At 64.7% G+C, this 24897-nt stretch overlaps 1 protein-coding gene across 11 annotated transcripts in view; it reads right to left on the reverse strand.

The window, feature by feature from the left end:
* The window catches only part of MAD1L1 (mitotic arrest deficient 1 like 1), a 312404-nt gene that overhangs the window by 24689 nt on the left and 262818 nt on the right, over positions 1 to 24897 (reverse strand). For all 11 annotated transcript variants that reach the window (XM_034988250.1, XM_034988249.1, XM_034988247.1 and 8 more), the window contains one exon: positions 17236 to 17426. In XM_034988250.1, the coding sequence (XP_034844141.1) occupies positions 17236 to 17426 (191 nt within the window). The remainder of the gene's footprint in view (positions 1 to 17235; positions 17427 to 24897) is intronic.

The following is a 24897-nucleotide window of genomic DNA, read 5'->3' on the forward strand; positions in this document are numbered from 1 at the left end:
CCATCTGTCCGTCCATCCATCCGCTCACTCATCCATCCACCATCTGTGCGTCCACCCACCCATCCATCCACCCTCTGTCCGCCCATCATCTGTCCATTCCTCCACCCACTCACTCACCCATCCACTCATTCATCCATCCATCCATCCACTCACTCATCCATCCACCATCTGTCTGTCCATCCATCCACCATCTGTCCATCCATCTGTTCATCCATCCAACCACTCACCCATCCATCCACTATTTATCCACTCACCTACCATCTATCCCTCCACTCACCCATCCATTCACTATTTGTCCATCTACCCATCCATCTACTCACCCATCTGTCCGTCCATCCATCCATCCACTCACCCATCCATCCACCATCTGTCTGTCCATCCATCCACTCACCCATCATCTGTCCATCCACTCACCCATCCAATCATCACCTGTCTGTCCACCCACCTACCATCTGTCCATCTGTCCATCCACTCACACATCCATTCACCATCTGTCCATCTATTCGTCTTCCTACCCACCCCCATCTGTCCATCCGTCCATCCACTCACCCATCCAATCACCACCTGTCTGTCTACCCATCCATCTATCCAACCACTCCTCCATCTATCCCTGATCTGTCTGTCCATCCTGGCTGCTGGCTCCCATTCTAGCCCTGGCACCCATGGGCTTCCCCTTTCCCTGCCCAGTGGGCCCTGGTTTAGTATAAATGGTGCATCTTGCAGAGACCAGCTCTGGTAGTACGTGTCCCATCCCGCCACCAGGGACTCGGGCTGGACCCTGCTCCTCTCACTGTTTTTGTTTCCTGGAGGCCGTCTGGCTGCCTGTCTGGTTCTTGCCATGCAACCACTTCCCAGCATGGGCCTCGAACAGTGTCTGTGGCCTCTGGCCCCATGTCTCCTGGAGCCTCTGAGCCGTACTTCTGGGAGCCTGACAGGGAAGAGGGGCTCCCCCAACCTCCACACGCCACGTGGGGACACCCCTTGCACTACACTCACCTGGTGATGTCGTATCTACACAGCACCCACGTGGACACCAGGGTCGCCCTGTTCGCATGTGTGCATCTGCCCCCCACCCCCATGTCAGACCCACCGCTGAGCCCCTCGTCCTGCACTGTGCTTGCCCCTGAGGACGGCCTCCCTCCCTCCGTCTCGGCCTGCCCAGCCCATCCTGATGATGCTCACCATCCTCTGCCCACCTCGGGTGCTGCCCGGCTGCCCCCCCGACCCGACTCCACCACCCCACCCTGTCCGTCCGTCCTCCTTGGAGCTGAGGAGCTCCCTGGGAGCCGACTGTCCAGGGGCCTCGTGTGTGCTCCCCATAGCCCGTCCCAAGGCAGGACTGTGATGCACCGGCTACGGGCGCAGGCGCGGGCCCAGGGTGGGCGTGCAGGTGCTCAAAGTGTCTACGGGAAAGAGCCATCACACAGGGCCAGCAAGCCCTCCCCACGTGACCAGCACACACATCACGGCAGCTCTGTTCACGGTGGCCGAAGAGGGCGCCCAACCAGAATGTCCACCAACAGACGGCAGATAAACCAGACGTGGTCACACACACCGCGGTGTCTCTCGGCCATAAGGAAGCGGCGCAGTGCTCACCCCAGTGCACACGGACCAGCCCTGACAGCCTGACGTGACTGAGAGAAGCCAGACACACGGGGGCGCGTGGCGGGGGATTCTGCCGACGTGAAATGTCCAGAAGAGGCAGAAAGGCTGGTGGGTGCCGGGGCTGGGGGAGGGGCGGGGAGGGCCACACACGGACACGCCCCCGGGGCGAGGGCCAAACACCTCTGTGGATACGCTGACAACAGTCGGGGTCGTAGACTGGAGGAGGGTGGATTTCGTGGGAAGTGAATCACATCTCAAAGACACCCCGTGTGGGCGCGAGGAAGCTGCTGTGGTTGCTTCTGCAAACAGACCCATCTCCTGGAACAGGGCCGGCAGAACCAGGGCTTGCGGCCAAACCCGCCGTCAGCGTCTGGCGCATGAGGTCGGACCGGCACACGGCGGGCTCAGTTACGTGCTCGTCGGTGGCTGCTCGTGTGGGACGCCCCACACTTGTGACCCGGGACGTGTGGCCTCCAAAGCCCCCGTCTTCACTCGCACGTCACGTTTGCCAAGCCCCGCCTAGCACACGCTCAAGGGACCAGCCCCCCCGGACACACCTCCCGTGGGAAGAGGGGCGGGGGCGTGCATCGGGGTGCACCCCGTCAGGCGACCCCAGGCTCAGGACAGTGTGGGGGCCAGCACCCGGGCCGGGGCGCCCTCCCCAGCCCCTGGGCTCCAGCTCACAGGAGAACTGCCGGCCGTCACTCAGCACACGTGCATGGCATGGGCAGAAAAGCAGCGAATGTGCCTGGCCGTGACGACGAGGAGCGCCTTGTCCCCCATAAGCATCTTCACACACCGTCGGCAGAAGGGGTGCAGCGCAGAGAGGCAGGACAGGGCACCGAGGACCACGGACGGAGCTCCGTGGAAGACAGAGGCCGCCTGGCTCTTGCCCCAGGTGACAGCAGGCCCGCTTCCCTCCCACCGACCCGGGGCCGAGGCTCCATGCGGGTAGACTGAAGCACTGGACTGGGACTCGGGCACACCCCCACCTCCCTGTGCCGCCTGGGCTGACATGACATGGGCCACCGCGGCCAACATCGTGGCATCTGTGGGCATGGCAGACTTCCTGGGGAGACCTGCCCAGTGCTGGCCCTGCCCCGGAGGCCTCAGCAGAGGGGGAGGGCGGGTAAGTGAGGGGCCAAGGGCATAAGGTGTCACCCACGAGAGATGGAGCCGCAGGACGGCATCAGAATATCCCAGACCAGCGTGGTCTGGGGCCTCGCAACGAGTGAGTGGGCTGCCCAGTGGCCGAGCCTAAGCTCAGTCGCATCACGCGTGTGGCCGCGGGACAGTCAGGAAGAGCAGTGACGGGGAAGGCCGGCCTGGGGCAGCCCCCCGGCCGCCTGGCCCTCCCAGCTCCCCCCGGCAGGGCCCCCCGGCCAGGCAGCTTGCTCCCAGCCGCCCTGGAGCCCCGGGTGGCAGCGCCTCTCTCTGTGGAGGCCTCGGGACAGCCTGCCTGCCCCGCCCCACGCTCCCCGCGCTCTCCCCGGGGAAACGGCTTTCACGTCGTTTACAGCGGCCAGACCGGAAGACGCGCTTCCTTCCGACTCGGGGACAGCGGAGACCCCGAGCAGGGCAGGTGGTTAATAGCAGCACCGCGTGAGGAAGCCGGTCCTCTTGGCAACCAGAAGCTGTTCGCACAAGCTCCCCGAGGAACGCCCTCCACAAACTTGGATGTGAACTAATTAAGTCTGCACAGTTAATCAGGACCGGCTGCCTCGGAGACTCGGCACCCACAAACGCAGAGACGGGCCGTGGGGAGACGGGCAGTGGCTCTGTGCCACGTCAGCCCAGGCCCACGGCGCCAGTGATGTTCTCCTGCCAGGGTCTCCGTGGCTCCATGAGCCGGACACGGGCTTCCGGCGACCCACCAGTGCCCCGGGACCGGTGGTCCAGCCCAGCAGCGTCACCTCCCACAGGCACCCCTGTGACGGGGGCCGGGGGCCAGCCCGGGGCACCGTTGGTGGGGCTGGCGGGGGCCGCCGCCGCAGGCCGACCAACACCCGGGGGACGGACCTGTTGTGAGGCCCAGAGGGGAGGCAGGGGCCGGAGCACCCGACCTGGTCCCTCGGGACTTGCTGACAGTCACCTAGACCGGAGCAGGTGTGTGGCCTCCACTCCGTGGCTGCCCGGCGCCCGGCGCACCCCCAGAGGGGCCTGCCCGCGATTCCTCCCGCCGCCCCGGCCGATCCTCGTCCCCGATGCCGCAGCAGAAAACAGAAGTAAAGGACGGTCATGAGAAAGAGCCCCTTGTCGAGGGCCAAGGGACAGGGGTTTGAGCACCGACTGAAGACAGATCTCCACGCGTGTAGGGAGGCGCTGCCCGGATGAGAATCGCACGATAGGACACCATCTCCTGTAATGAGGAGCGACGCTTGCTCGAGGAAATCCTCTGGGTCCACGTCCTTTAGGCGCTGCCCTGCCTTGCGGCTCTGCTTCAAGGTGCAGGGGTGAGCCGCAGGGTCCTTCCTGGTTCTCTGAAGTCAGGGCCACGACCCCTCCGTGGCCCCGAGCAGGTGGGCGGTGGCAGAACTGGGACCAAAGCCCCACTTCTTACAGGACTGAATCAGCCAGAACCTTCCAGATCTGCATGGCTCCTCACTCAGGCTCCCCTCCCTCCCCGATGCTTGGCAACTCTGAGGGCAGCCTGGGCTTCCCTGGCCTCTGACCCTGTGTTACGACCTCCCACGTCCGACCTTCAGCAGCCAACGCTGAAGGTGACAGGTCAGCGAGGTCTCCCGATGCCGCCAGCAGCCCCCCCAGGCGACCGCCCCGGTGACGCGCTCAGGACCCTCTCCAGGCCTGGAGGCCGGTCTGTGCCTGCACAGAGAGCCCGCAAAGTGCTGACGGCCACCTCGGCGGAGCGGAGACTTGTCAGGGCCCGCAGTGCACCCTGCTCGCAGCCCACACCGCCCGTGTGTTGGGGACGCCCCCACATGCAGATGGGCGCTCCAGGGTGACACAGCCTGGACCAAAGGACCAAAACAGTGACTGGCAACTGCGGCCCCAACATCCGCCTCACACGGCACCAAGGGCCTCAGGGAAGACGTATGTCAGACTGGTGGGGGGTGTCTGCTACGGACTGACGTGTCGCCCCCAGATTCGCGGGTTACAGCCCAACCCCACTGTGGAGGTGCCAGGAGGTCAGGAGGTGGGTCGGTGTCACTACAGAGACCCGGGGGAGCCCCCTCGTCCCTCCCGCCATCGGAGGGCCCTCCCCCAGCCTCAGTGGCCTCCTCAGGGGGCCCCTGGGCTGCGGGGTCACCACCACAGCATGTGGATGAGACAGGGGACCCCAGGGTGTCCTCTGCCTTCCAGCACCAGTGACTCCTTCTGTGAGCCGCGGCCCTGCCCTCCTGCTCGCGGGGACGGTGGTGCCTCTCCCTGCCAGGCTGCTGGTCCTGGCCGCACAAGCCAGGAGCCCGGCAGGGCTGGCACCCGCTGATGCTGGGCAGTCGGGGTGCAGGCGGGGGCGTGCAGGTGGCGGAGACCTTGCTCCGCATGCTCCCCCGACGTGCCCCCCCGCCTTCGTCACAAGGCTTAAACACCACACTGGGAACGGTGACAGGACCACATGTAACCCCGTCCTAACCTGGGCCATGTCCTCCACCTCCTGGCAGCGGAGGGGGGACTCAGCGAGTCTGCCATGAGCGCAGGAACCCGCACGGCCCACGCCTGCCGCCGCCGCGCTGGACCCCTGCTCGCGGGGCGGGCGCCATCAGGCCGTCCCTCCGCGGGTCGCAGAAGCTGGGGACTGACTCGGGAGCCACAGTGGCCCCCCTGCCCCGCCGCCCCCTGGCGGTGCCCATGTGAAGCCCACCCTTGGTGGGTCAACTGCTGGAGGCCCGGCTGACCTTCAGCCATCTCGCACCGCACCGCTAAGCTGGACAGGTGCCCTCCTGCCCCGTGCACAGTCCGCAGTAAGGCCCGAGTGGGCAGGGCCTTGCCACCTCATTCCCGATCATGACGCCCACGTGCCCACGGTTCCAGAGCACAGACCTCCAAAATCCAGAATCCTGGAGTCCCAGCCAGCAGACGGCCTCGCCCAGACACGTGCTCCAGGATGCTGCCGGGGTCGGCCAGGGAATGCACAGCCACTTGGCTGAGGCCCTTGGTATTACCGTGGGCAGCACTCAGCGCCCTGGGTGTCCCGCCCTGAGCCACAAAGAGCTGCACGTGCGCACTGTTGGCTCACGACCATGTTCCCATGCTGTCGCGTTCTGTGGCGGTCACCCCTTGCTGCTGGGAAGGGCGGCTGCTCTGGGGGCTGCACCTGAGGTCTGGGTAGCCCCCCGCTCCTGGCAGGCTGTCTCCCCTGCTTCCAGCCTGAAAGGCAGCAGTCGGGCTCCAGACCTCGCCACGGGGGCAGCCCTGGGCCTGGCCTTGAGGAGTCTGTGCTCCTGGGGTCCCTGTAAGGTCCACTCAGCTCCAGGGCACCTCGTGTGGGCTCACACGGAGGCTGGGGTTTGGAGGAAGGCAGATGTGCACCCAGAAGCTAACCAGCTGTTTGCCTGCCCCCGCCTCCCGCCAGACCAACAGCTTCCGAGTCCCTAGCCCCGGGCGTGGGGGCGGGGAGCGCGCAGACACGTGGGGACTTGCCCGGGTAGAGGAAGCGCGCCGGCAGGAACAGATGGGACAGGCGACGCTCACCTGGAGGGTGTCAGGTGCCAGAGACGCGCCGCGAGCCAGCAGGGACGTGGGCGGGGAGGGCGGCACCCCGACAGGCATCGGTGGAGGGGGCGGGGCTCCCGGGGAGCCTGGCACGTGTCGCCCAGGCGTCTGCTTTCCAGGGAGCGCTGGTGGCTCTGAAGAGGGAGGTCGTGGATGGGCCGGCCTGGGCTGCAGGAGGGGGCGGAGCAGGGGCAGCCCCTGAGCCGGAAGCCCAGCCACAGCGCTTCTGGGGCCCTGGTCACAGTGACGTGACAGCTGCTTGTTGCTCTAAGCGATTTGTTACCGACCAACAGGTAACTAAAACAGTGACAGTGACACATGAAAAAAGAACCAAACGGGTCTTTGGAACATGAAAGGCACAGTATCTGAGACAAAAAATTTACCGAACGAGACGCACAGCAGATGAGCGGCTCCCAAAGAGCAGGTCAGTGAACCGGAAGATGGAGCGCCACAGACCATCCAAACCGAAACACGGCAAACACACAGGCGCGACACCAGGTGACCTTCCGTGTGTGTGACTGGAGCCCCGGGAAGAAGGGAGGGGCACAGAAACAGCACGTGAAGAACGACTGTCCGGATCATCTGAATCTGGTTAACTATAAAGCCACAAACCCGAGAAGCCCCAGGAACCACAGCAAAACAAGCACAGAAAGTCCGGCAATCAGCCCAAGGCAAACAGACTACGTACACGGGCCGAGGTCAGATCGCTAGCCTTGCAGGCCCTCTGGATGCCCAGAGGCACGGCCTGCGCTGGGCCCCAGGCTCCCACTGCGGCGGAGGAAGGCGGTGGTGTTCGGGGCCCTGCTGACCGTTCAGAGCACAGAGCGTGAGGGAGCCCAGCTGACTCCTGGGCCCAGCTCTCCCCCAGGAACCAGGAGCTGTGGTGTGATTAGGGGTCTTTAGCAATGCTGCCCAGGGGCCCGAGGCACGAGGGTTTCCCCCAGGTGCAGCGGGGACAGGCTTCAGATGGCCCTACCCTTGAACGGATCCTCAGTGGGGTTACGCTGATAACGCATCTACCAGGAGCCTGGTCTGGAGGCGTGGTCCTCCCAACGCTGTCTCACACCAGCAAACACACAAACACAGAGAGACCGGAGGACCTGGCTAAACGTACCAGCACGTGGGAACACAGGCAATCAATCAAGGCAGGACCACAAACAGCACCTCTCAGGAGTGCTGAACCCGTCGCTGTGACCAGCCTTTAATTGGGTAGAAAATGCTCACAGTCCGGTGTTCCACGAAGCAGGAGACAAAACCACGTATTTTGGGTCGGCTTCCCAGGAAATACACACAAACACAGGAGCGTCCCGCATGGCTGAGATTTACCGTGCAGGCCCTGCTGTACTTGATTCGCTTCCAAAAACTGCTTTTATCATCAGGACCCGGGACTCTGTGTGGCCACCAGGCGAGTGTGGCCGCCAGCGAGGAAGGATAGCTGAGTCCAGGCCTGCGGGGGCCCCAGGATGGAGGTCAGGGACAGGGTCTGCATTGCAACCCCAGGGCTGGGTGGTGGCCCCGGGGGAGGCAAGGGCTCACCTCGCTGTGAACGCAGGCTGCACACCTCACTCACCACCCCTCCCTCTCAAACTCCTGCTTAGCCGGCATTCCTAAAAGTCGGCTTCAGCCCTCAGCCCCCATCTTACAATCTCTTGCACAAGCTCCTGCTGGTCTCAGAATAAAGAGCCAACACTCTGGCCTAGCCGCCAAGGGGCTGTGTGCCCCAGGCCCTGCCCCTCACCAGCTTCCCCTCAGACCACCTCCGAAATGCCTGGGGTCTAGCCCCACAGCTTTGTTTCAGTTCTGAGGACACCCGTGCCTCCTTGACCACAGGGCCTTTGCACAAGCTGCTGGAATTGCAACCAGGTCTTCCCCGTGCACTGTGTTGCCTCACAATGTGAGGGCCCACCGTCCGCTGGAAGGAGACGGCCCGTTCGCTTGGGAAGAAGCTGTCATCCCAAGGAGTCCCCAGCCTTTCTTGAACACATCTCATAACCAGAAGCCAGCACTGTACACCAAGCTGGCCGGCTCTCTACTCACGTCTGTGAATTTTCTTCCCAACACTGGGGAGCCTTTCCTTATCCTGAGCTGAGGGCTGTCCTGGGATCCCTGCCACTGTCCAATCCCCCCAAACAAGCCAGGCACCCCCCTACTCCCAGGAGGGCCCAGCAGGCACCAGAAAGCGCTGGTTCCGGCTTGGGCGTCATCCAGGTAAGCACAAGCTGGCCTCTCCTCCCTAGGCCCAGGGGGCAAGTATGTCTGGGCAGAGGGGGCAGGGGGCCTCAGCGCACTCCACGGGACTGCTCGGACACTCTGGGTCCCCCCGATCCCCGAGCCTGCTCAGCTGAAAAATGAGAGAGGTTTTGAAGTCAACATGCATTCAAACCAACTCTATTTGAAATTCAGGGGACCCAAAAAAGGCAAGTTCAAATTAAAGTGTCTATCCAGACTTCATGCTACAGTAGGAGATTGGAACACTCCACAAGTAGGCTTCTTCCGACAGGAGCCTGTGTGTGGTCCTACCTGTCCGGGGGGAGCGAAGGAGAACTAGCCCTCCCCGCCCCCCCCCCCCCGGGAGTCCTGTTAGTTCTCTACTTCCTGGCGGGGCCACGTGGACACTCAGGCTCACCTGCCATCCTCCCGCAGCCAGGCCTCGGGCCGCACAGAGCAGGGGCGAGGCCGGGGCCGGGAGGGAGGACAGCGGGCCGGCCCAGGGCAGTGTGGTGGGGCTAGCCTACCGGCCCTCCTCCCAGGAACAGGAGGACTCTGAGTGTCCGGGGCTCTCTGTCCCAGCCAGCAGAAGCCCCCTCCCGGGAACGGCCAGCATCTCACCGGTGGGTGGCGCACCACACCTCAGCCGCGGCTCCGGGCAGGGCAGCTCCTGCACACAGCTCCGCCAGCGGACAAGGCTCCCCTGCCAGGAGGTGGGGACAGAAGGCCAGGCTCACCTGGCAAAGTCCCACAGCCCTTAGTGCCCTCTTCTCCTCTGCCTTAAAATCAGACAAAACAGACCAAACCCCTTTCTTTCGCTATTACTCAGCTTAGAAACGGATACCCCGACTCTGATTCTAGGATCTGACTCAAAGCAGCTGGACAGTTGCTGCCATCCCGGGACCCCTGCCCCCTCATGCATAAATGCAGGGGTGAGACCAGGCCAAGTCCCAGCACCTCGGAATCCTGACCGTTCTGCAGAAGTCACCACGGAGCCGCGGTGGCAGGGAGGGTGCCGAGGCCCTGCTTGACTGGACCCCCAGGTCCTGACTCCCGGGCCGGGCTGGTGCCCCCGGGCCAGTCAGGCCCACAGGCCACGCTGTAGGGGTGTCAGCCTGCCCCTGCACCATGCCCCCACGGCCAGCCATGCCACGCGGTCAACCGTCTGCTCCACAAGGTCACCTCCGGGGAGACGAGCGCCGGGACAGAGGCTGAGACGCTTGGCCACCGAGAGGCAATGCTGGCACTTACGTGCAGGGCTGTCCTGACCCCACTGATCTCAGCGTGCCGGTCGGGAAGCAGGACACAGCATGCCTCGGCCACCCAGACCTGTCCGCAGCCGCTGGGCAGGGCAGGACGCCCGCCCATCTGCCTGGCAAGGGCAGACCACGGATTCCCCAGATGTCAGCCACTGTGCTCTTAAGCCTAACCCAGGCCTCGGTGCCATGGCCACGCCAGCATCCCAGCCCCCAGGGAGGCCTGCACCTTGCTTCCGTGGACATGCCTTGGGTCCTCACTCACATCGACCTGCCTCTCAGACCAGTCACGACGGAGCTGGTTGCAATCCAAAAGCACATCAGAGAACAGCCTGGTCCAGGCCGAGGGGTGCCCGGGGGGAGGGGCAGGGAGTTAGGGGTCGGTGTGGGAGGGCAGGCATCACACACGTGTGCTGACGGGACAGCTGAGGTGGACCAAGGCCAGGCTGTGCCCGCCCCGTGTCCGACAGGCCGGGGTGGCCCAGGCAGGACGTTCCTGTGTGCGGGTGAAAGCGCTGGGATCCCTCATCGGGTGTCTCTGCCTCAGGATCCGGGACCCCTGCACGGGAAGACAGCAAGGCGGGGAACAGCCTGCATCAGCCAGATGCCGCACATGGGCGGCAGGCCCCTCCCACCACCGAAACGCCATCAAACCGTCAGACCCACTGCAAGGGGCTCGGAACACGTGGCGGCGTGGGGGTCCACAGCAGGACGGAGGGGAGGGGGCCAGCCTCAGAGAGATGGGGGCCCGGCTTCGGACCGGCCCCTCTCCTGACACAAGGCCCCAGCGTGGGGCTGCGCTGTCAGGGCTGGCTCCAGGTCAACACCTAGCAAGTGGAACGGTCCCCGGGGCAGGAGGAGCCTGCTCCCGGAAGGCCCTCGTCCTCCTCCAGCCAAGAGCTGTTGCCGTGGCAACTGCGAGGGCCGCCAGCCCTGCGCCAGCAAGCCGGTGCCCCGCGGACACTGCCCCAGGCGCGAGCTTCTCTCCTCACCCTGGCCTTGCCCAAACCCCTTCTCTTGCTCCGCCCGACCACCCCGCCTCTGGACAGGGAAGCTCCACCTCTCCCCAGCCGGGCCTCCGGCCCCTTCCCCGCCTCTGCTCACCCACAGCAACTGCTCCCACGTGAGGCCACCTCCGTGGTGGGCGGCCCTGCCCTGTCTGTGCCCATCGGACAGGGGTCCTCAGGCACCGGTGCCCTGGGCCCAATGGGGGGGTGTGAGTGAGGGCAGCGGAACGAGCCTGCACTCTGTGGCTGACGGGGCACGGAGGAGGGCCAGCCGGCAGACCGGTCTGCTCATTCGCCAGGCTGCCCTACGAGCAGAGAAGGCGGCAAAGCAGAAGGCTCCCTCAGGGGGCAGCACGGCCTGCGCAGGCCCCAGCCCCGGCCAGGTCCGCAAGGGTCACACCACGCGCGGGGGGTGGGGACAGAACTCGGAGAGGCTTGGGACAGAATGGCCACGAGGCCGGGGTGGGGCTGGCGGCAGCCGCACACCCAGCCCCTTCCGGGGGCAAGCCGGGTGGACACGGGGAGCTCGGCCTGAGCCTGTCCCCTGAAGAACGGACAACCTTGGGCAGGACCCGGCTCTGCTCATCCCTGGGGCCCAACTAGCGGGCACCTGCTGGAAGAGGACCTGAGGGGGCAGGGCCTGGGTCATGGGGGGTGCGGGGAGGCTGCCAGGGCCCAGGAAACGGGGTGCTCCATACGCCCGCCCAGGGAGAAAGCTCCGGTGTCACGACTGTGTGGCAGGAGTGCGGTGTGAGCCCTCTGCTGCTTCTCTAGCAGCTGCACGCTCTGCACGGCTACGGGACCCGCGTGGCTCTGGAGCGCCCTCAGGCCGCTCTTCTCCGGGGAAGGCAGGGAACTGCTCGCAGGGGCCCCTCTGCACCCCAGCCTCGGCCCCAGGAGAGGCACCAGCCCTGTGCGCACGTGCGTGGGGGGACTGTGTGTGATGGTGTAAGACCTCGGGGTCGAGCACCGGACACCACACCGTCCACAGGGCTGGGTTCCTCCACACACATGGTCTGCAGGTCATCGGTGCACAGAGAGGGAGGGGAGGCTCCCAGAGGTGAAGCTGTGTGACAGTCGCACGCAGCCCAGGGGAGGCATGGCGACAGTCACACTCAGTGGCTCTGACCCCACATCCGGCACCTCTCACGACACGACAGGGGCTGTCCCTGCAGCCTCAAGAGTCGCCTCCATCTGGCAGACACTCACCCCCCGCTGGCTCTGGGCCCACAGCAGATGCCAAGGGGGCCGAGTGAGGGCCAGCGCCCCCAGCAGACACGCGCCCCGTAGGAGCAGGGGCACTGCCAGGACAACCCACGGCAAAATGTGAGCTGGAGGCCACCACGGGGAGCTTTGCTGGCTGCCACACAGCCTGCCACCCGACCTCAGTCTCCGCTGCTCTGGGGACCCTCGTGAACCTGCCTCCCTGCCCAGGTCCTCGGGTGGCCTGGCCCTCAGTAGAGACGTTCATGGGGGCCAGGCTGGGAGGCAGGCCCTGGAGGAGCCCAGGCAGGTCCTGCTTCTCAGGGAGGCTGCGCCTGAGCGGGGAAGAAGTCTCGTTCCTGAACGCTGGTTAGCGGAGGGCAGGGGCAAGGCGACCCTTGGAAAGCTCCGGGGCAAGACTTGGGGAACGGGCTGGCACCAACGTGCCTCCAAGTCCCCAGCGGCAGAGCCCAGAGGGGAGTGACATCCCCACACGAGCCAGACTTCTCCGGGGGCACCTGAATCCACACAAGCAAGTGTGGGGGCTACGGGGTGCTGCCCACACCCCAAGGAGCAGCATGCTGCAGAGGGTCGGCACCTGACAGGCTCCCGCAGGCCTCGCTGGCCCTGGAGCTTCTGGGTTCCGGCCCGCACGGGGTGCGCACACAGCGTCACAGTCCACACACAGCCCCCACCAGTGCCCCGGACAGCCAAGACCCAGGGGCCACCGGGGAGACACAGGCGTGGCTACGCCACACGCGAGCAGCTCTGCCGAGGCCGGAAGCCGCGTCCCGCCTTGCCCGCTGCCCCCGAGCTGTCCCAGGGCCGGGCCAAGAGGACACCACGGTATCCTGCTGCAACCCCGTCCACAGCCTGTCCCAAGGGGCACTGGCACGGGACCCACCCGCGGTCCTTACCATCAGGGCCTTCTTGCAGGACGGGGGCAGGAGAGCTCGGGAACCACGGCCAGACAGCACGACGGGCCGCGGAAACCAGGGCTGTGGGTGGTCCCGGGAACTCCCAGGCATCTGCACTAGTGAGAGCGCAGGGGACCCCGTTCTCGCCGGGCGGGGTGGGGGGATGGAGGGCAGCCAGGCCCCTCCTGGGCCCGGCCTGGCCAGAGTTCCTGCTGTCCTCGGAGCGGTGGGCCCCCGGGGCAGGCAGCTCCCACCCACGCAGCAGCCACGGCCGGGCCGCTGGGTGCCGTGTCTTCTCCTCGCGCAGAGCGCGTGGGGTGAGCCCAAACCCTCCATGATGCCGGCGCACATCTGCAGAGCCCGCTCAACTGGAACGGTGCTCAGCTATTTCTAACTCTGCCTTGGGCCCCCTTCCTGCCTGGAAAATCATCGCTGGGAAAATAAAATCAACCAAAGGGGGCAGGAGGCTACGGTTCACTGTGATCCCCTTCTAGCCTGATTCCACCGCCACCGTGCGAGTTCGCTGTCAGCCCCCAGGCGGCAGGGTCCCAACACCGCGTGGGGGCCGGTGGGTCACCCCGTCTCTCGGGCCGGTCTCTGTCTGGCGGCCTCCCCCACTCAGGACCGCCAGCCCACAGGGAAGCCTCCCTTGCTGCCCCAACGAAGGCTTCTGACCCCAGGGCGCATCCAGACCAAGCTCGCCACTGTGAGTGGGGAAATTGAGTCCCACAGGGTGCAGTGACCCAGCCAAGGGTGGGACGGCTCCTGGGCCCCTCGTGTCTCCTCTCAGGTCCCCGGGCAGTGAATGTCTGCCAAGGGTCGGTCTGCCTTCTACTTAGCTTCTTGCTCTTTCTCCCCCATCTGTCTGTCCTCCACGAGCACCCTGCACGTGCCCGGCCCCGTGCAGGCAGGTGGGCAGTGGACAGGGTGGGACGGCGCCTCCCGTCACCCAACAGTAAGCAAAGGTGACACCTTCAGTCCCGGGTTAGAGACGTCCTGACAGGCTTGGCAGCTCCAGCCATGCCTTCTTTGAGACCCCCGAGGGCCCAGGAGAAGCTCAGGGGCTCAGTGTTGTCAGCGTCTGAGAGGACTTCGGTTGAGCAAGGACCGCATGCACACATGTCTGCAGAGTCTGCAGAGACCGCCATGCTTCGGGGCAAGCTGCTCCCTGCAGCCCAGCACTTTCTGCCGCTGGAGACGCACAGGGAGCCGGGGCCTCGCAGCACGCAAGCACCGGGCGCCTCCTCGGGGCCCTGCTCAACACTGCCCGGGGTGGGGCAGCTGGTGCCGGGGGCCCGGCATCACGGGGCTCTGACCGCACCTCAGGAGGTGGGGGGTGTGTCTGTGGACGGAAGGCTGAGCCAGACGACAGGACGGACCCCTCACCCGACCCCTCCCGCGGGGTGGCCCCTGAGCTCCGAGAAAGGCCCCGCGAGATGTGCACAGGGAGGGAGCAGCTGGGGTGGCCCTGGGGGTGTGGGGGGGACTGAGGCCGGCAGGTCCCCACTGCCATGTCAGGGAGCCCAGGAGGCAGGTTCGTGTCCCGTGGAGGACGGGGGCACCGGCTGGGCGGGGCGTGGTGGGCTTCACCCGCAGAACGGAGGGGAAGGCCCCTCAGGGAGACCCACAAAGGGGTCCAATGTTGGGCCCGGGGCGCAGGTGGCAGGACCAAAGCCCACGCCAGAATCCTGGGGACTTAAAGCCTCACCCTGAAGGGAGAGACGCAAGCTGGGGGCAGCAAGGGTGTGCCTGGGGCCCCCAGCCGGCTCCAGATCCCTGTCCCTCGTTTTAACCCATGCAGCTTCCAGTCCCTCCTAAAGAACCAGGATAAGAAAGGCAACACCCCCACCCGTTCATGCCCACACAGCACTAGGCACCACAGGGTGATGTGACTGCAGACGACAAGAAAACCGCCAGTGTCCTCGGCAAAGCTGGGCTCCCAGGGAACCAAGGGACAGGGAGGCAGGCAGCCACCTGTCCAGAGCCGTCCACAAGGCGCTGGGCTGGGTCCCGACCAGCAGGGTCCCCTGAGAAGCCCGAGAAGACTGCACCCCCACGCCCTGCTGAGGGTCTGGGCAGGGGTGGGCCTATCACACGCAGATGTCCACCCTCACGTGCGCACACGCACGCTCCCAGGCTCTGGTTCCCGGGACGGAACCCCTCTTCCCTCCCATCCCGGAGGCCTCAGAGCGTCAGTGCTTGCCGAAGGAGACCCTGACCCAGTGGTCCGGTCGCGGTCTCTCACGCCATCCAGCAGAGCTGCAGCTGCCTGGCCTGTGGCTGTCTTCCAGAGTGCCACCAGGGCATCTGGCGAACGCCGAGAGCAGAATCCAGGTGGGGATGACCCCACCGAGCAGTCAGGGACCGCCCTGTCCTGTGCCCGGGTCCCCTGCTCTGTGGAGAGGCCAGTGAGGCGGGACAAGGACACGGAACTCGCCGGCCCATTACATGTTACCACCCCCGAGATTTCCACGGACAAATGAGAGAAACGGCTCCTGCTTCCGGCCAGCTCTCCCTGGAGCCCGGTACTCCGGGCTGGCTTAACGCCTGGGCCTGGGGCGGAGGAGGAGGGGCCCGGAGGGCTGGGTGCAGCGACTGGGAGCCCATGCTTCCAGGACTCTGCAAAGCCACGGAAAGGCTCTGCGCTCCCCCACCGCCCGGCAAGCAGCTCCTGCACCGGCCCCGGCCAGGGCTGCGGCCACGGTGCACGTGCCCGGGCTAGGGGGTTGCTGAGCACAGCCAGGCCTGGGTCAGGGGGACAGGTGAAGGTGGGGAGGGACAGCAGGGCATCGGGGGGTGGGGGGGATGGCAGAGGGTCTGGGGGGACAGCAGAGGGCATGGGGGTCTGACAGTGACCTCGGCCTGTCTCCACTGCGCAGTGGCTGTCAGAGCGAATGGGGCTTGTAAGAACTGTACACCTTTGTTAATGTACTTAATGTTTAAACACCCGTGGGATTTCTACAAGGTATGGAACAGCGATCAGCCATGCTGAGTTCTTCCAAGGCACAGGGAATCACGTGAACAGGAGTCAAGAAGTATGTTCCTTACAGTTTACGTAGAGACTTTACGTGTTCGAGTGCTTCACTTATTCGAATGAGGGGTTTCGAGAAACGCAAAAACAGATACACGTGACCCAAGAAGGCAGGGGAGTTGGGAGCAAACGCTGGGAGATGCTGGGGGGCAGACACCAGGCTGAGGTGCAGCTCTGACCTCAGGAGGAGAAGGAGAGGCCGTCAGGAAGGAAGGAGGCCAGGAGGGAGGTCGGAGTTGGGTGCCGGCCTCCGAGGTGGCTCCTCCCTGAGCCTGAGGCCTGGCGCCTCTGGGCACGGCCAGCACCTTCACCAGCAAGCGGCTGGCTGGTCATGGGTTCACCAGGAAGCGCACGACGAAATGAGACAGAAAGGATCTCATTTGCTATTGAATTCTGCTTGAAGCGTGTAACGCACAGGCTAGTCCCTTCTTATACAAGAAAAGGAAAAGCAGGCTGTTTCTGCAGATCTGGGCAGTGACAGGTGGGTGGCCCACTCCACACCGTGGCAATGCGAAGTGGCGGCCTCTCTGCCGACCCTGGCCTCCCGTGGCCTCGCCCGCCACACCCTGCCGGGCCCACGGCACTGTCTTCACGGCAGGGCGGGTCAGGAGGTCAGGCCAGTGGGGCGGGGGTGGGGCCAGCCCTTTTCACCCAGATTCCGGCTCGGGCAGGCAGCCCCCCCAGGCCCCCCCAGTGACGCAGTAAGCCCCCAGCTGCTGGGACCCGCTCGCCCCTCACAGGCAGGTGCTTCATTCCTGGTGAGCGCCCCAGCCCCGAAACCCAGAGGACAGCTCCTCCGTGGGAGCCCCCACCCCGCCAGGCACTGTGTCCCAGCAGCATCTCCAGAGAGAGCCTGGGGCCAACACAGGCCGCGCAGTACCTGCCCCCCGTGTGCCTGGGGTCCCAGCCCTGGCCTCGCCAGCAAGCCGGAGGGTGCGTCCCACAGAGGTCGAGCAGCGTCCCTCTCCCATCCCTCTGCGGTGCGGCACGCTGACCTTGGCCACGGCCCAGTCCCGAGGCCGTCTCCCTGGCCCAGCACAGACCCTCAGCCCATTACTTCAGCCGTCCCCTGAGCGCGGCTGGTGCAGGATGCCCGGGCCCTCGCGGCCCTGCCCCTCCCAGCAACGGGACCAGTGTAGCAACAGGGGGACGGCAGAGAGCCGGAGGCGGCCAGATCGGGGCCTGGGGCTTCCCGCAAGAGGCCCCAGGCCGCAGGGCAGAGCTGCGGGTGGCTGAGGGTCAGCAGACTCGCCCCCTCCCAGCCCCACGGACCATGCCTGCCGGAGGCGAGGCTGCTCCCAGCAGCGCGCACGGCGGGTCACGGCAGGTCCTACCTTGAAGATGAGGCAGTCGGCTTTGTGCTCCGCATACATGGACGTCAGCCGGTACTGGTTCTCGGTGGTGATGTCGATCTGGTAGCCCGTGAGCGCATAGCAGACTTTCCGGAACTCCTGGATCTTGGTCTGAAAGACCTCCTTGAGCCGCTGGTTCTTCAGCTCAGCGCTCTCCACCTGCTTCCTCAGCTCTGAGGGGGGAGAGGAGAGGGGGTGAGCCTGCAAGCCGGAGAAGGGGGGTTCGGGGGGCAGCAGGGGGCCCCGGTCAGAATCACCGGGCCGAGAGTCGAGGAGGAGACGGGGTCCTGCCCGGCACGGACAGGCCACCTGCGTCGGCAAGCCCTGACGTGGGCACTCAGTCCCGAACGAAGAGAACAAGCCGATAAGCAGCCGCACTTGTGGTGATGAAGTTCCTCAACTACAAACAGTAACTCCACGGAGAGCAGCGACTCCGGAAGCCAGACATCTTCCCGGCTCTGAGCCCCGGATTCCACCCCCGCCCAGCCCGGTCCGCTTCTGAGGGACAACAGGGGCAACACGGGAGTCGTCCCAGGTCGGGACGTGTGGGTGCGTGCACCGGCCCTCCGGCCGCAGACTTCAGTCACCGACTGGGGACGCCGGTCCTGGGTCCCCACGCACGGCTGCAGCCGGGTTCCTGCGGGGGGGCCGGATGCCCACCCGCATGGGCCAGCATGGAGAAGCGCGGAGCGGACGGGGGGCTTTGAGAGGACATGCCCTAGAGATGCCTGATCATGTTCCGGAGACAAGGCCACCAGGTGAAGACAGGCCCCCGGGTCCCATCCGCCCCCAGGCCCGCCCGTCACTCCCGCACAGTTTATGGTTGTACGGGAGAAACCAGCCGTGCCAAGTGCAAAGCCGTCAGCAGGCTACACAGCAATTACCACGGATGCTTCACCCAAGGTAATTAAACCTCGGTTATCCCCCCAGTAATTAGCTAGGCTGGCTTTCCTCAGACACAAGTGCCGCCTCTGAAGCCAGGAGCCCCCGGTGGTCCTGTCTGGAGCTGACGACGGCGGTGCCCTGGGCAGGACGGGAGCCCGGCTGGCCGGTGGGGTGGTGGGAAAGCCCCCGGCCCCGGAGCCAGTCAGCCCGGATTGGAGCCCCGCCCACCGTGGCAGTGACCGCAGCCCCTCGTCCTCAGGCCGAAGCCCAGGCCCGCCCACCACCAGCGCCCTGGTGGGGCTGAGAGCAGGAGGTCACGTCAGCGAGCTTCACATGAGCAGATGTGGGCAGGGTCACTTCCTGGAGGAGGGGAAGGGGACGGGGAGCCTGCCTTCCAGGGAAAGAAACCCACCGGAGACCCTCCAGCCACTCTGCCCGTCCTGACCTGCGGCCTCGAGCCCAGCGTCCCCAGCCCCTGGGCGTGTGTCAGGCACGCAGCCACCTCCAGGGGCGTCACGAGGACCAAGCTAGGTCGCACGGGGCCACAGCGCTGTGTGGGTTCAGGCCACAGCACCGACGGTGGGGGCGCAGCAGCTACCAACAGGCTCCGGCGAGGCCACGCGGAGGGTGCCTGTTCTCGGCTTTACTAACAAGGGCCGGTGGGATTCAGTGCTTGGCCGCGGGCACCTGGCACAGGGAGGGCCGTCTGTCCTAGGCCAAGCTCTCGACAACCCCCCGCCCCCACACACTCCGGATGGCGCCGGGCTTATGGACACAGATCCTGGGTCTCGTCTGCACTGCCTGCAGCTCTGCGTTCTCCCTCTGAACGAAGCCTCCTGATAGCAGAGGACAGCTCCCTCCGACCTCTCCACCATGCGTGTCCATCCACTTGGCCACACGCCCTGCCCTCACCTGCGCCCCATTCATCACACAGCTCCGACTGGCCCTGGTGGACATTGTTATTCTGGAGCGGAGAGCCTCTCCTTTGGGACGCGGGCACGGAGCCCTTGATTAATCGAGTAATCAGACTATGAAATCAAAGGGGTACCTGGTGGCTCTGACCCCACGCTCCTCCCTGCGTCTCTCGGCCAGCCCACCGAGGACGGACCTGCTAGTGGGAGGAAAACCCATTCCACAAGGAAAAATTCAGACCGAGGTTCTGAGGTGATATTTCACCCCTGTCAGAGGCTGCCCTGCCTTTAATGGATCTCAGATGTCTGCTGGGAAAAATTAAATTTCGGTAATAACGCAGCCTGACCCTGGAGGAGTTAAGAGCCCCTTCCCACAGTTCCTGGACTCCTACAAGGAAATGGGGCTTGGGTCAGGAGTGGATGAGCCAGGCCGCCTGCCACCCCCCTGCGAGGGGCACCCAGTGCCAGCCAGACACCACGCACACCTTACCCCGCGCTGCCGCTCAACACCACGAGGCGAGTCCCACGTCCCCCTCTGACGGGCAAGAGTGGGGGGCGTGGGGGGAGGAGCGGCCTCAAGGTCACACGGCCCATCGGAGGTGTAAAGAGGGCTCTGACCCCTCTGACCCGGAGGCCTGGTGCGGGTCAGGCGAGAGGCTGCGACTCTCAGGGGCCGGCGCCCTGACGCAGCGATTCAGGGGCCACCGTGGGTTCTGGCTGTGATTCAGGACCAAAGTCGGTGCCCTGACCTACCCCTTACGCCGCTGTTCACTGGCCTGTGTGAACATGAATGAATAATTCACACAACAGTTTGGATTAAATAAATAAAAGATGTGCCTTTCGCCTTGGAGATGCCTTCCTCTGGGTGGGGTTTGGGGCCCTGCACGTGGCGCTCACAGGAGGCTCCTCCAGGTCCCAGTGGCCGAGCGTTGGAGACCCCTGGGGTCCGCGGTGACCACAGTTCTGCACCCGCCACAGCCACCCCCAAGGCTGGGCCTGCTGGTGGTGACCACGCGTGGGCAGGGCCAGCGCAGCAGGCAAGTGGCCTCATCGGGTCTGCTGAGAGATCCTGGACCGCCCACCCCAGACCTCGCCTGCTGTGTGCACATCCCGGGTATCACAGACACGGGATGGAGACCTCGTGCCTGGGGCCCCTCAACTCAGGCCTGGGGCCAGGCCCACACTCTGGGGCCCAGACTCGCCCTCGCCCTCAGCCCTCTCCTGCCCCCTGCCCTCAACCCTGCTCTCTATCTGCGCTGGCTGGGGGACTGTGCCCCCCCCCACCACTGCCTTTCCTCTCTGGGCCAGCCCTCCTCCCCTCAGCAGCCCTTTGCAAGGCTCTCCAAGAGTCCTTGGTGAGGGACGAGGAAGGCAATGGACAAGTAGGAGCCGAAGAGAGGACATGGTCACCCAGAGCCCAGGCGTGGAGGGTGGGCAAGGGCGGTGGGGGCCGGGGATGGATGCCAAGGTCAAGGGGCCATGCCACCTGCTCTCTGTCCTGGCATGCCCAGGCCCGCTGGTTGCCCCCAGCCATGTCCACAGGGGCCACTGGACGGCTCTGCCCTCCACCCCCTGCTCCTCATCTACGCCCAACACCTGGCTGCTCCTGGAGTCACAGAAGGCAGCTGGGAAAGCCCGTGGGAAGGACACAGAACAAAAATAAACTGATTTTCATCTCTCCATTATATAAAGGCCAGCAGGAGAGAGTGCTTCAGCCCCGGGAGCAGAGATGTCAGGATGAAGGAGCGGTCATGGGCACATAGCTCTGGAGAGCCAGATCACAGTCTGAAATTCAGAGGAAGGTTTTACCCTGCATGGGTGGGGAGCACAAGTGAGAGGCAGACGGGTGGACGGCTGGACCTTCCCTGCAGAAAGTCTCTTCGGGGCCCCAGCGCGCGGCGGCACTGGCCAGCAGAGGCCACGTGTCTACCTGACTAAAAGTGCAGGCGCTACGCGGTCTAGTCCCCTTCTTACCAGTTTGCTGGGGAAAGTGCAGGGAGCTGGGTGGGCAGGGGTGGCGACGACCGAGGTCTGCGCCCCACGGGACCGCTGACCCGGGCTCGGGACAGAGGCCGCCCCCGGCTCTCGCGGGCTGCCGACGTGCAGCCGTTTGCTCCAAGCGCCTTACTCCCTGGGCTGTCGAGAAGCACAGGCAGACAAGACCACACGAAACACTTTCAGATACGCCAACGGTTCTGCGGAGGGCAACCCAGGTCTGACGGTCCACGTCCCGCCTCTCCAGTGGCCTGAGCGTGCCAGCGAGGTGCCTGGGTCTGATCCTGAGGCCCACTCAGAGCCGGTCGGCCCCGCCCTGTGGCCATTCTGTGGGACACAGATCGCCAGCCTCGAGCGCCTCAGCCTCAGCTCCATCCCGGGACCTCTCAAGGCAACGGCTCCCCGTTAATGGGCTCCCCTGACCCACATCTCGGTCCAGACGATCCGACAGCAGAGCAGGGGCCGTCCAATGGCCACCAACCTGGCTGCCCTGTGGGGAGTCAGCCCCTTCACAGCGGAAGCAGCTGGAAGGGGAGAGGTGGAGCCCCACAAAGGGCAGAGCTGGGACCGGGATGCGAGGTTGCTGGGGCCCCGGGCCTCCCACCAGTCAGCTCAGGGTGGCCTTGGTGGCGGGGTCAGGCCCTCTGCACAAAAGTCTGAGCTCTGAAGGGAAGACGTGGTCTGGGTTAAAACCCTCTCCTGGGGAGCCCGGGTGGCTCAGTCAGTTAAGCATCTGACTCTTGATTTCGGCTCAGGTCACGATCTCAGGGTCGTGGGATCGAGCCCCTATGCTGGGCTCCACACTCAGCACGGAGTCAGCTTGAGATTCTCCCTCTCCCTCTGCCCCTCCCCCACTTGAATGCTCCCCTTCTCTCTCTCTCAAATAACAAATAAAATCTTAACAAAAAAAACAACACTCTTCTGCAGCCATCAGGCCTTTGCCGAGCAGCCCAGGCCGCGGACTCACCAGTTGCACCTGACTAGCTTTATTTCATGCCCTGAATGAAGCACCACCCTCCTCCTCACCTCAGGGCCTTTGCACATGCCTGGAGCAGCTCCTCCTGGTTCCTAGCTGACCCCCAGTCACCCCAGCTTCAAAACCTCATCTCTGGAATGCATCCTGTCTCCTGTCGTAGGTTCTCGGGGTATGTGACACTGTCCATTGTAACACAACAGAGCATTTTTAAAAGCTCCTTGTGTCAGTTATTTCTCCAGCAGACTCTAAGCTCAGAACAGCTGAGGACTAGGTTCTTTCGTCCCACTCCATCCTTAGAGCACCTCAAGGAGCCGGGAGTACAGAAAATGTCATTTCTGCATAATCCTAAATCATAACCCCTAGAAAAGCGGTGTAAACAAAAGTAACACACACACGGGGCTCCCCTGTGGACACGGCGGATGGAACACATGTTGTCTGTCCTTGCTCCCTACCGCAACCGCCATGGGGGACAAGTCGGGTGGGCAAGATCTCCGCAGACGGAACACAGACAGAGGAACGCAGCTAGGCAGACCTGGGGGAGCGGGGCCTCACTGCCTCGGGTGGTGGGGAGGCCGACTGGAGCCGAGGCACATGTCTCCTTCCTGTCCCCCAGGTGATGGCCTCGCCCCTCAGGGCTGCTGAGGCAAATGCTGATACCTGCCCCCCCACCCCCGCCCCTCGCGGCCAGGCCCACGCCCAGGGGAAGGGCTGGAGGGCCGCGGCCCCCATGCCATCAGCTTGCTTCCTGAGAAGCCAAGCAGTAAGGTGTGGTCTGGGACCCACATCTGCAGTCCACACCTGCGCAGGGAGGTGGGCGGGAGCACGGGCTCAGCGGGAAGAAGTCAAACTGCGCCAGTGACCCAGTGGGGCCTGAAGCTGCCTTCACACCCGCCCGCACTCAGGCTCCCTGGAAGGGGGCTGGGGCCATGCGTCCCCGCGTCCAACAGACCAGCCCCAGGGGGGAGGCCCACCGGCCGGCCGCCTGCCTGGGTGTGGACAGGGGCGCTGGGGAGGGCAGTGGAGAGGAGGTGTGAAGGGCCGGGCCCAGGGCAGGGTGCACAGGGCAGGGAAGCTGGCGGGGGACCAGGGACCGGGGGCCAGGCTGCTGCTGGCCAAGCCATCAAAGGCAGGCAGGCCTGGCTCCTGCAGGGGCACTTTGTTTAGGAGCTGGAAGTAGCATTTGAAATTTCCCTTTGGGGACCCAGGACAAAGTCATTTTTCTTTCTGAAAAGTGAATAAAAACACTTAGCCAATGCTAAGATTCTCAGGCTTAAACAACAACAAACAGCACTCATATTTCACCATTAGCAACAGAAGCCCTCTGAGCCCAGGCTGCGCCAGGCAGTGGTTTCTAAACCCGGCGCACGTCAGGGCCGCTCTGAGGGCAGCGTGGGAAAGGCAGTGAGGGAGGCTTTGAGACCGGCCCGCCTGGAGGGAGGCGGCGGGGTGAGGCCCGGGGGCCAGGGCAGGCTGGTGTGTCCCCCACTTTTCCAAGAGGCTGGACAACCGGCTTCCTGCTCAGCCACAGGCCATGAAGCTGGCGTGTGTGCCCTGGACCGCGGACACTGTGCCCCTCATCCCTGGGCATCCCCGGCACCGCGCTCTATAGCCTGGAGGGGTCTACGGGGCCGGGATGGCAGCTGGCGCGCCCTCGGGGTCCACGCCACACAGGAGCACAGCAGTGGATGGCGACGGCAGGCTGACGATCACCTACCCCCCCGCCCCCACGCTCACTGAGCTCCGATGCGGGGCCTGTCTCCTCGGCCTGCCTGGCTCCCCGGTGGGGAGGCTAAGGCCCAGAAAAGGGGTGGGCCCGCTGTGCACCCAGCAGTGCTGGCCGCGGCTGACCTGTCCGCCATCTCGGGCCAAACTAAATGGTCCGGTGCCCGGGCAAGGCCCTGCAGGGCAAGAGGGTCAGGACAGACAGCACACAGCCACGCCAATGGGCCGCCGGGACACCGGCAGCTGGGCCAGATGTTCTAGAAGGCCAGCTGGTGCTCTGGCCACCCTTGGCCCATGGCTCTCGAGTCCTCCCAAGGTCCAGGAGGCATAACCGGCCTCAGTCTTGGCAGTGGGCATGAGGCAAGGGCAGTGCCGTCCTCTGCTATGAACAGGCTCTGCGAGAGCCGTGGTCTGGGGGGTCAAGGTCCTGAGTTGGGTGTTTGCTTCCTCGGGTTCAGGAAGCTGGTGACGGAGCTGAGGGAAACGCCCGCTCGGTGTCGGCAGGACACACGGGGCGGGGAGGGGTCCAGCGGTCGCGCCGTGGGAACCAAGCCGTGGCACCACATCACGAGGCCACACGGGAGCAGCTGTTTGAGGTGGATGTGCTGGGTCTGGAGAAGCTGGGGCACCAAATGCGTCCCTACATATCTGAAGGGCACGTGGATGAAAGCAAACGTGTTCTGCGTTGGTCCCTGCAGCTGAACAAAGACCAGGGAGGGGACCGCCTCTGTAAGGAGGTGCGTCCCGGGGACAGCTGAGTGTCAGTGCGACGCAGGGGCCTGACCTCAGCTTGCGCCCATGCACCTTGAGAGGCTAGCCACCCCAGGGTGGTGCAGCAGGTGCCCGGTCTACACTCCCCACCACACGGACCAGGCCGGGGGCCTAGGAGCCTGGCTGGGCCTGAGGTGTCTCCGTGGGAAGTGCCCCTGGGCCTGGGCCTCCCCGGCAGGTGCGTGACAAAGGGGGTGCGGGGGGTGGTGGTGGCTCTGCTCGGGGCCAAATTACTCATGGCTCGTAACTCCTAATTATTTCACTTTTACATTTTTAAATATTTAATAATTAAGCATCAAATATTTACGCAATTTTACTAGGAACCATGGGAGCGGACACCACAGGGGCTGTGACTGTGGGTCTGGGTCCTGGGCCTGGCCGACC

The sequence above is a fragment of the Mirounga leonina genome, unplaced genomic scaffold (assembly GCF_011800145.1).
Source record: "Mirounga leonina isolate KUSES-001 unplaced genomic scaffold, KU_Mleo_1.0 Mir_454, whole genome shotgun sequence".
NCBI lineage: Eukaryota > Metazoa > Chordata > Mammalia > Carnivora > Phocidae > Mirounga > Mirounga leonina.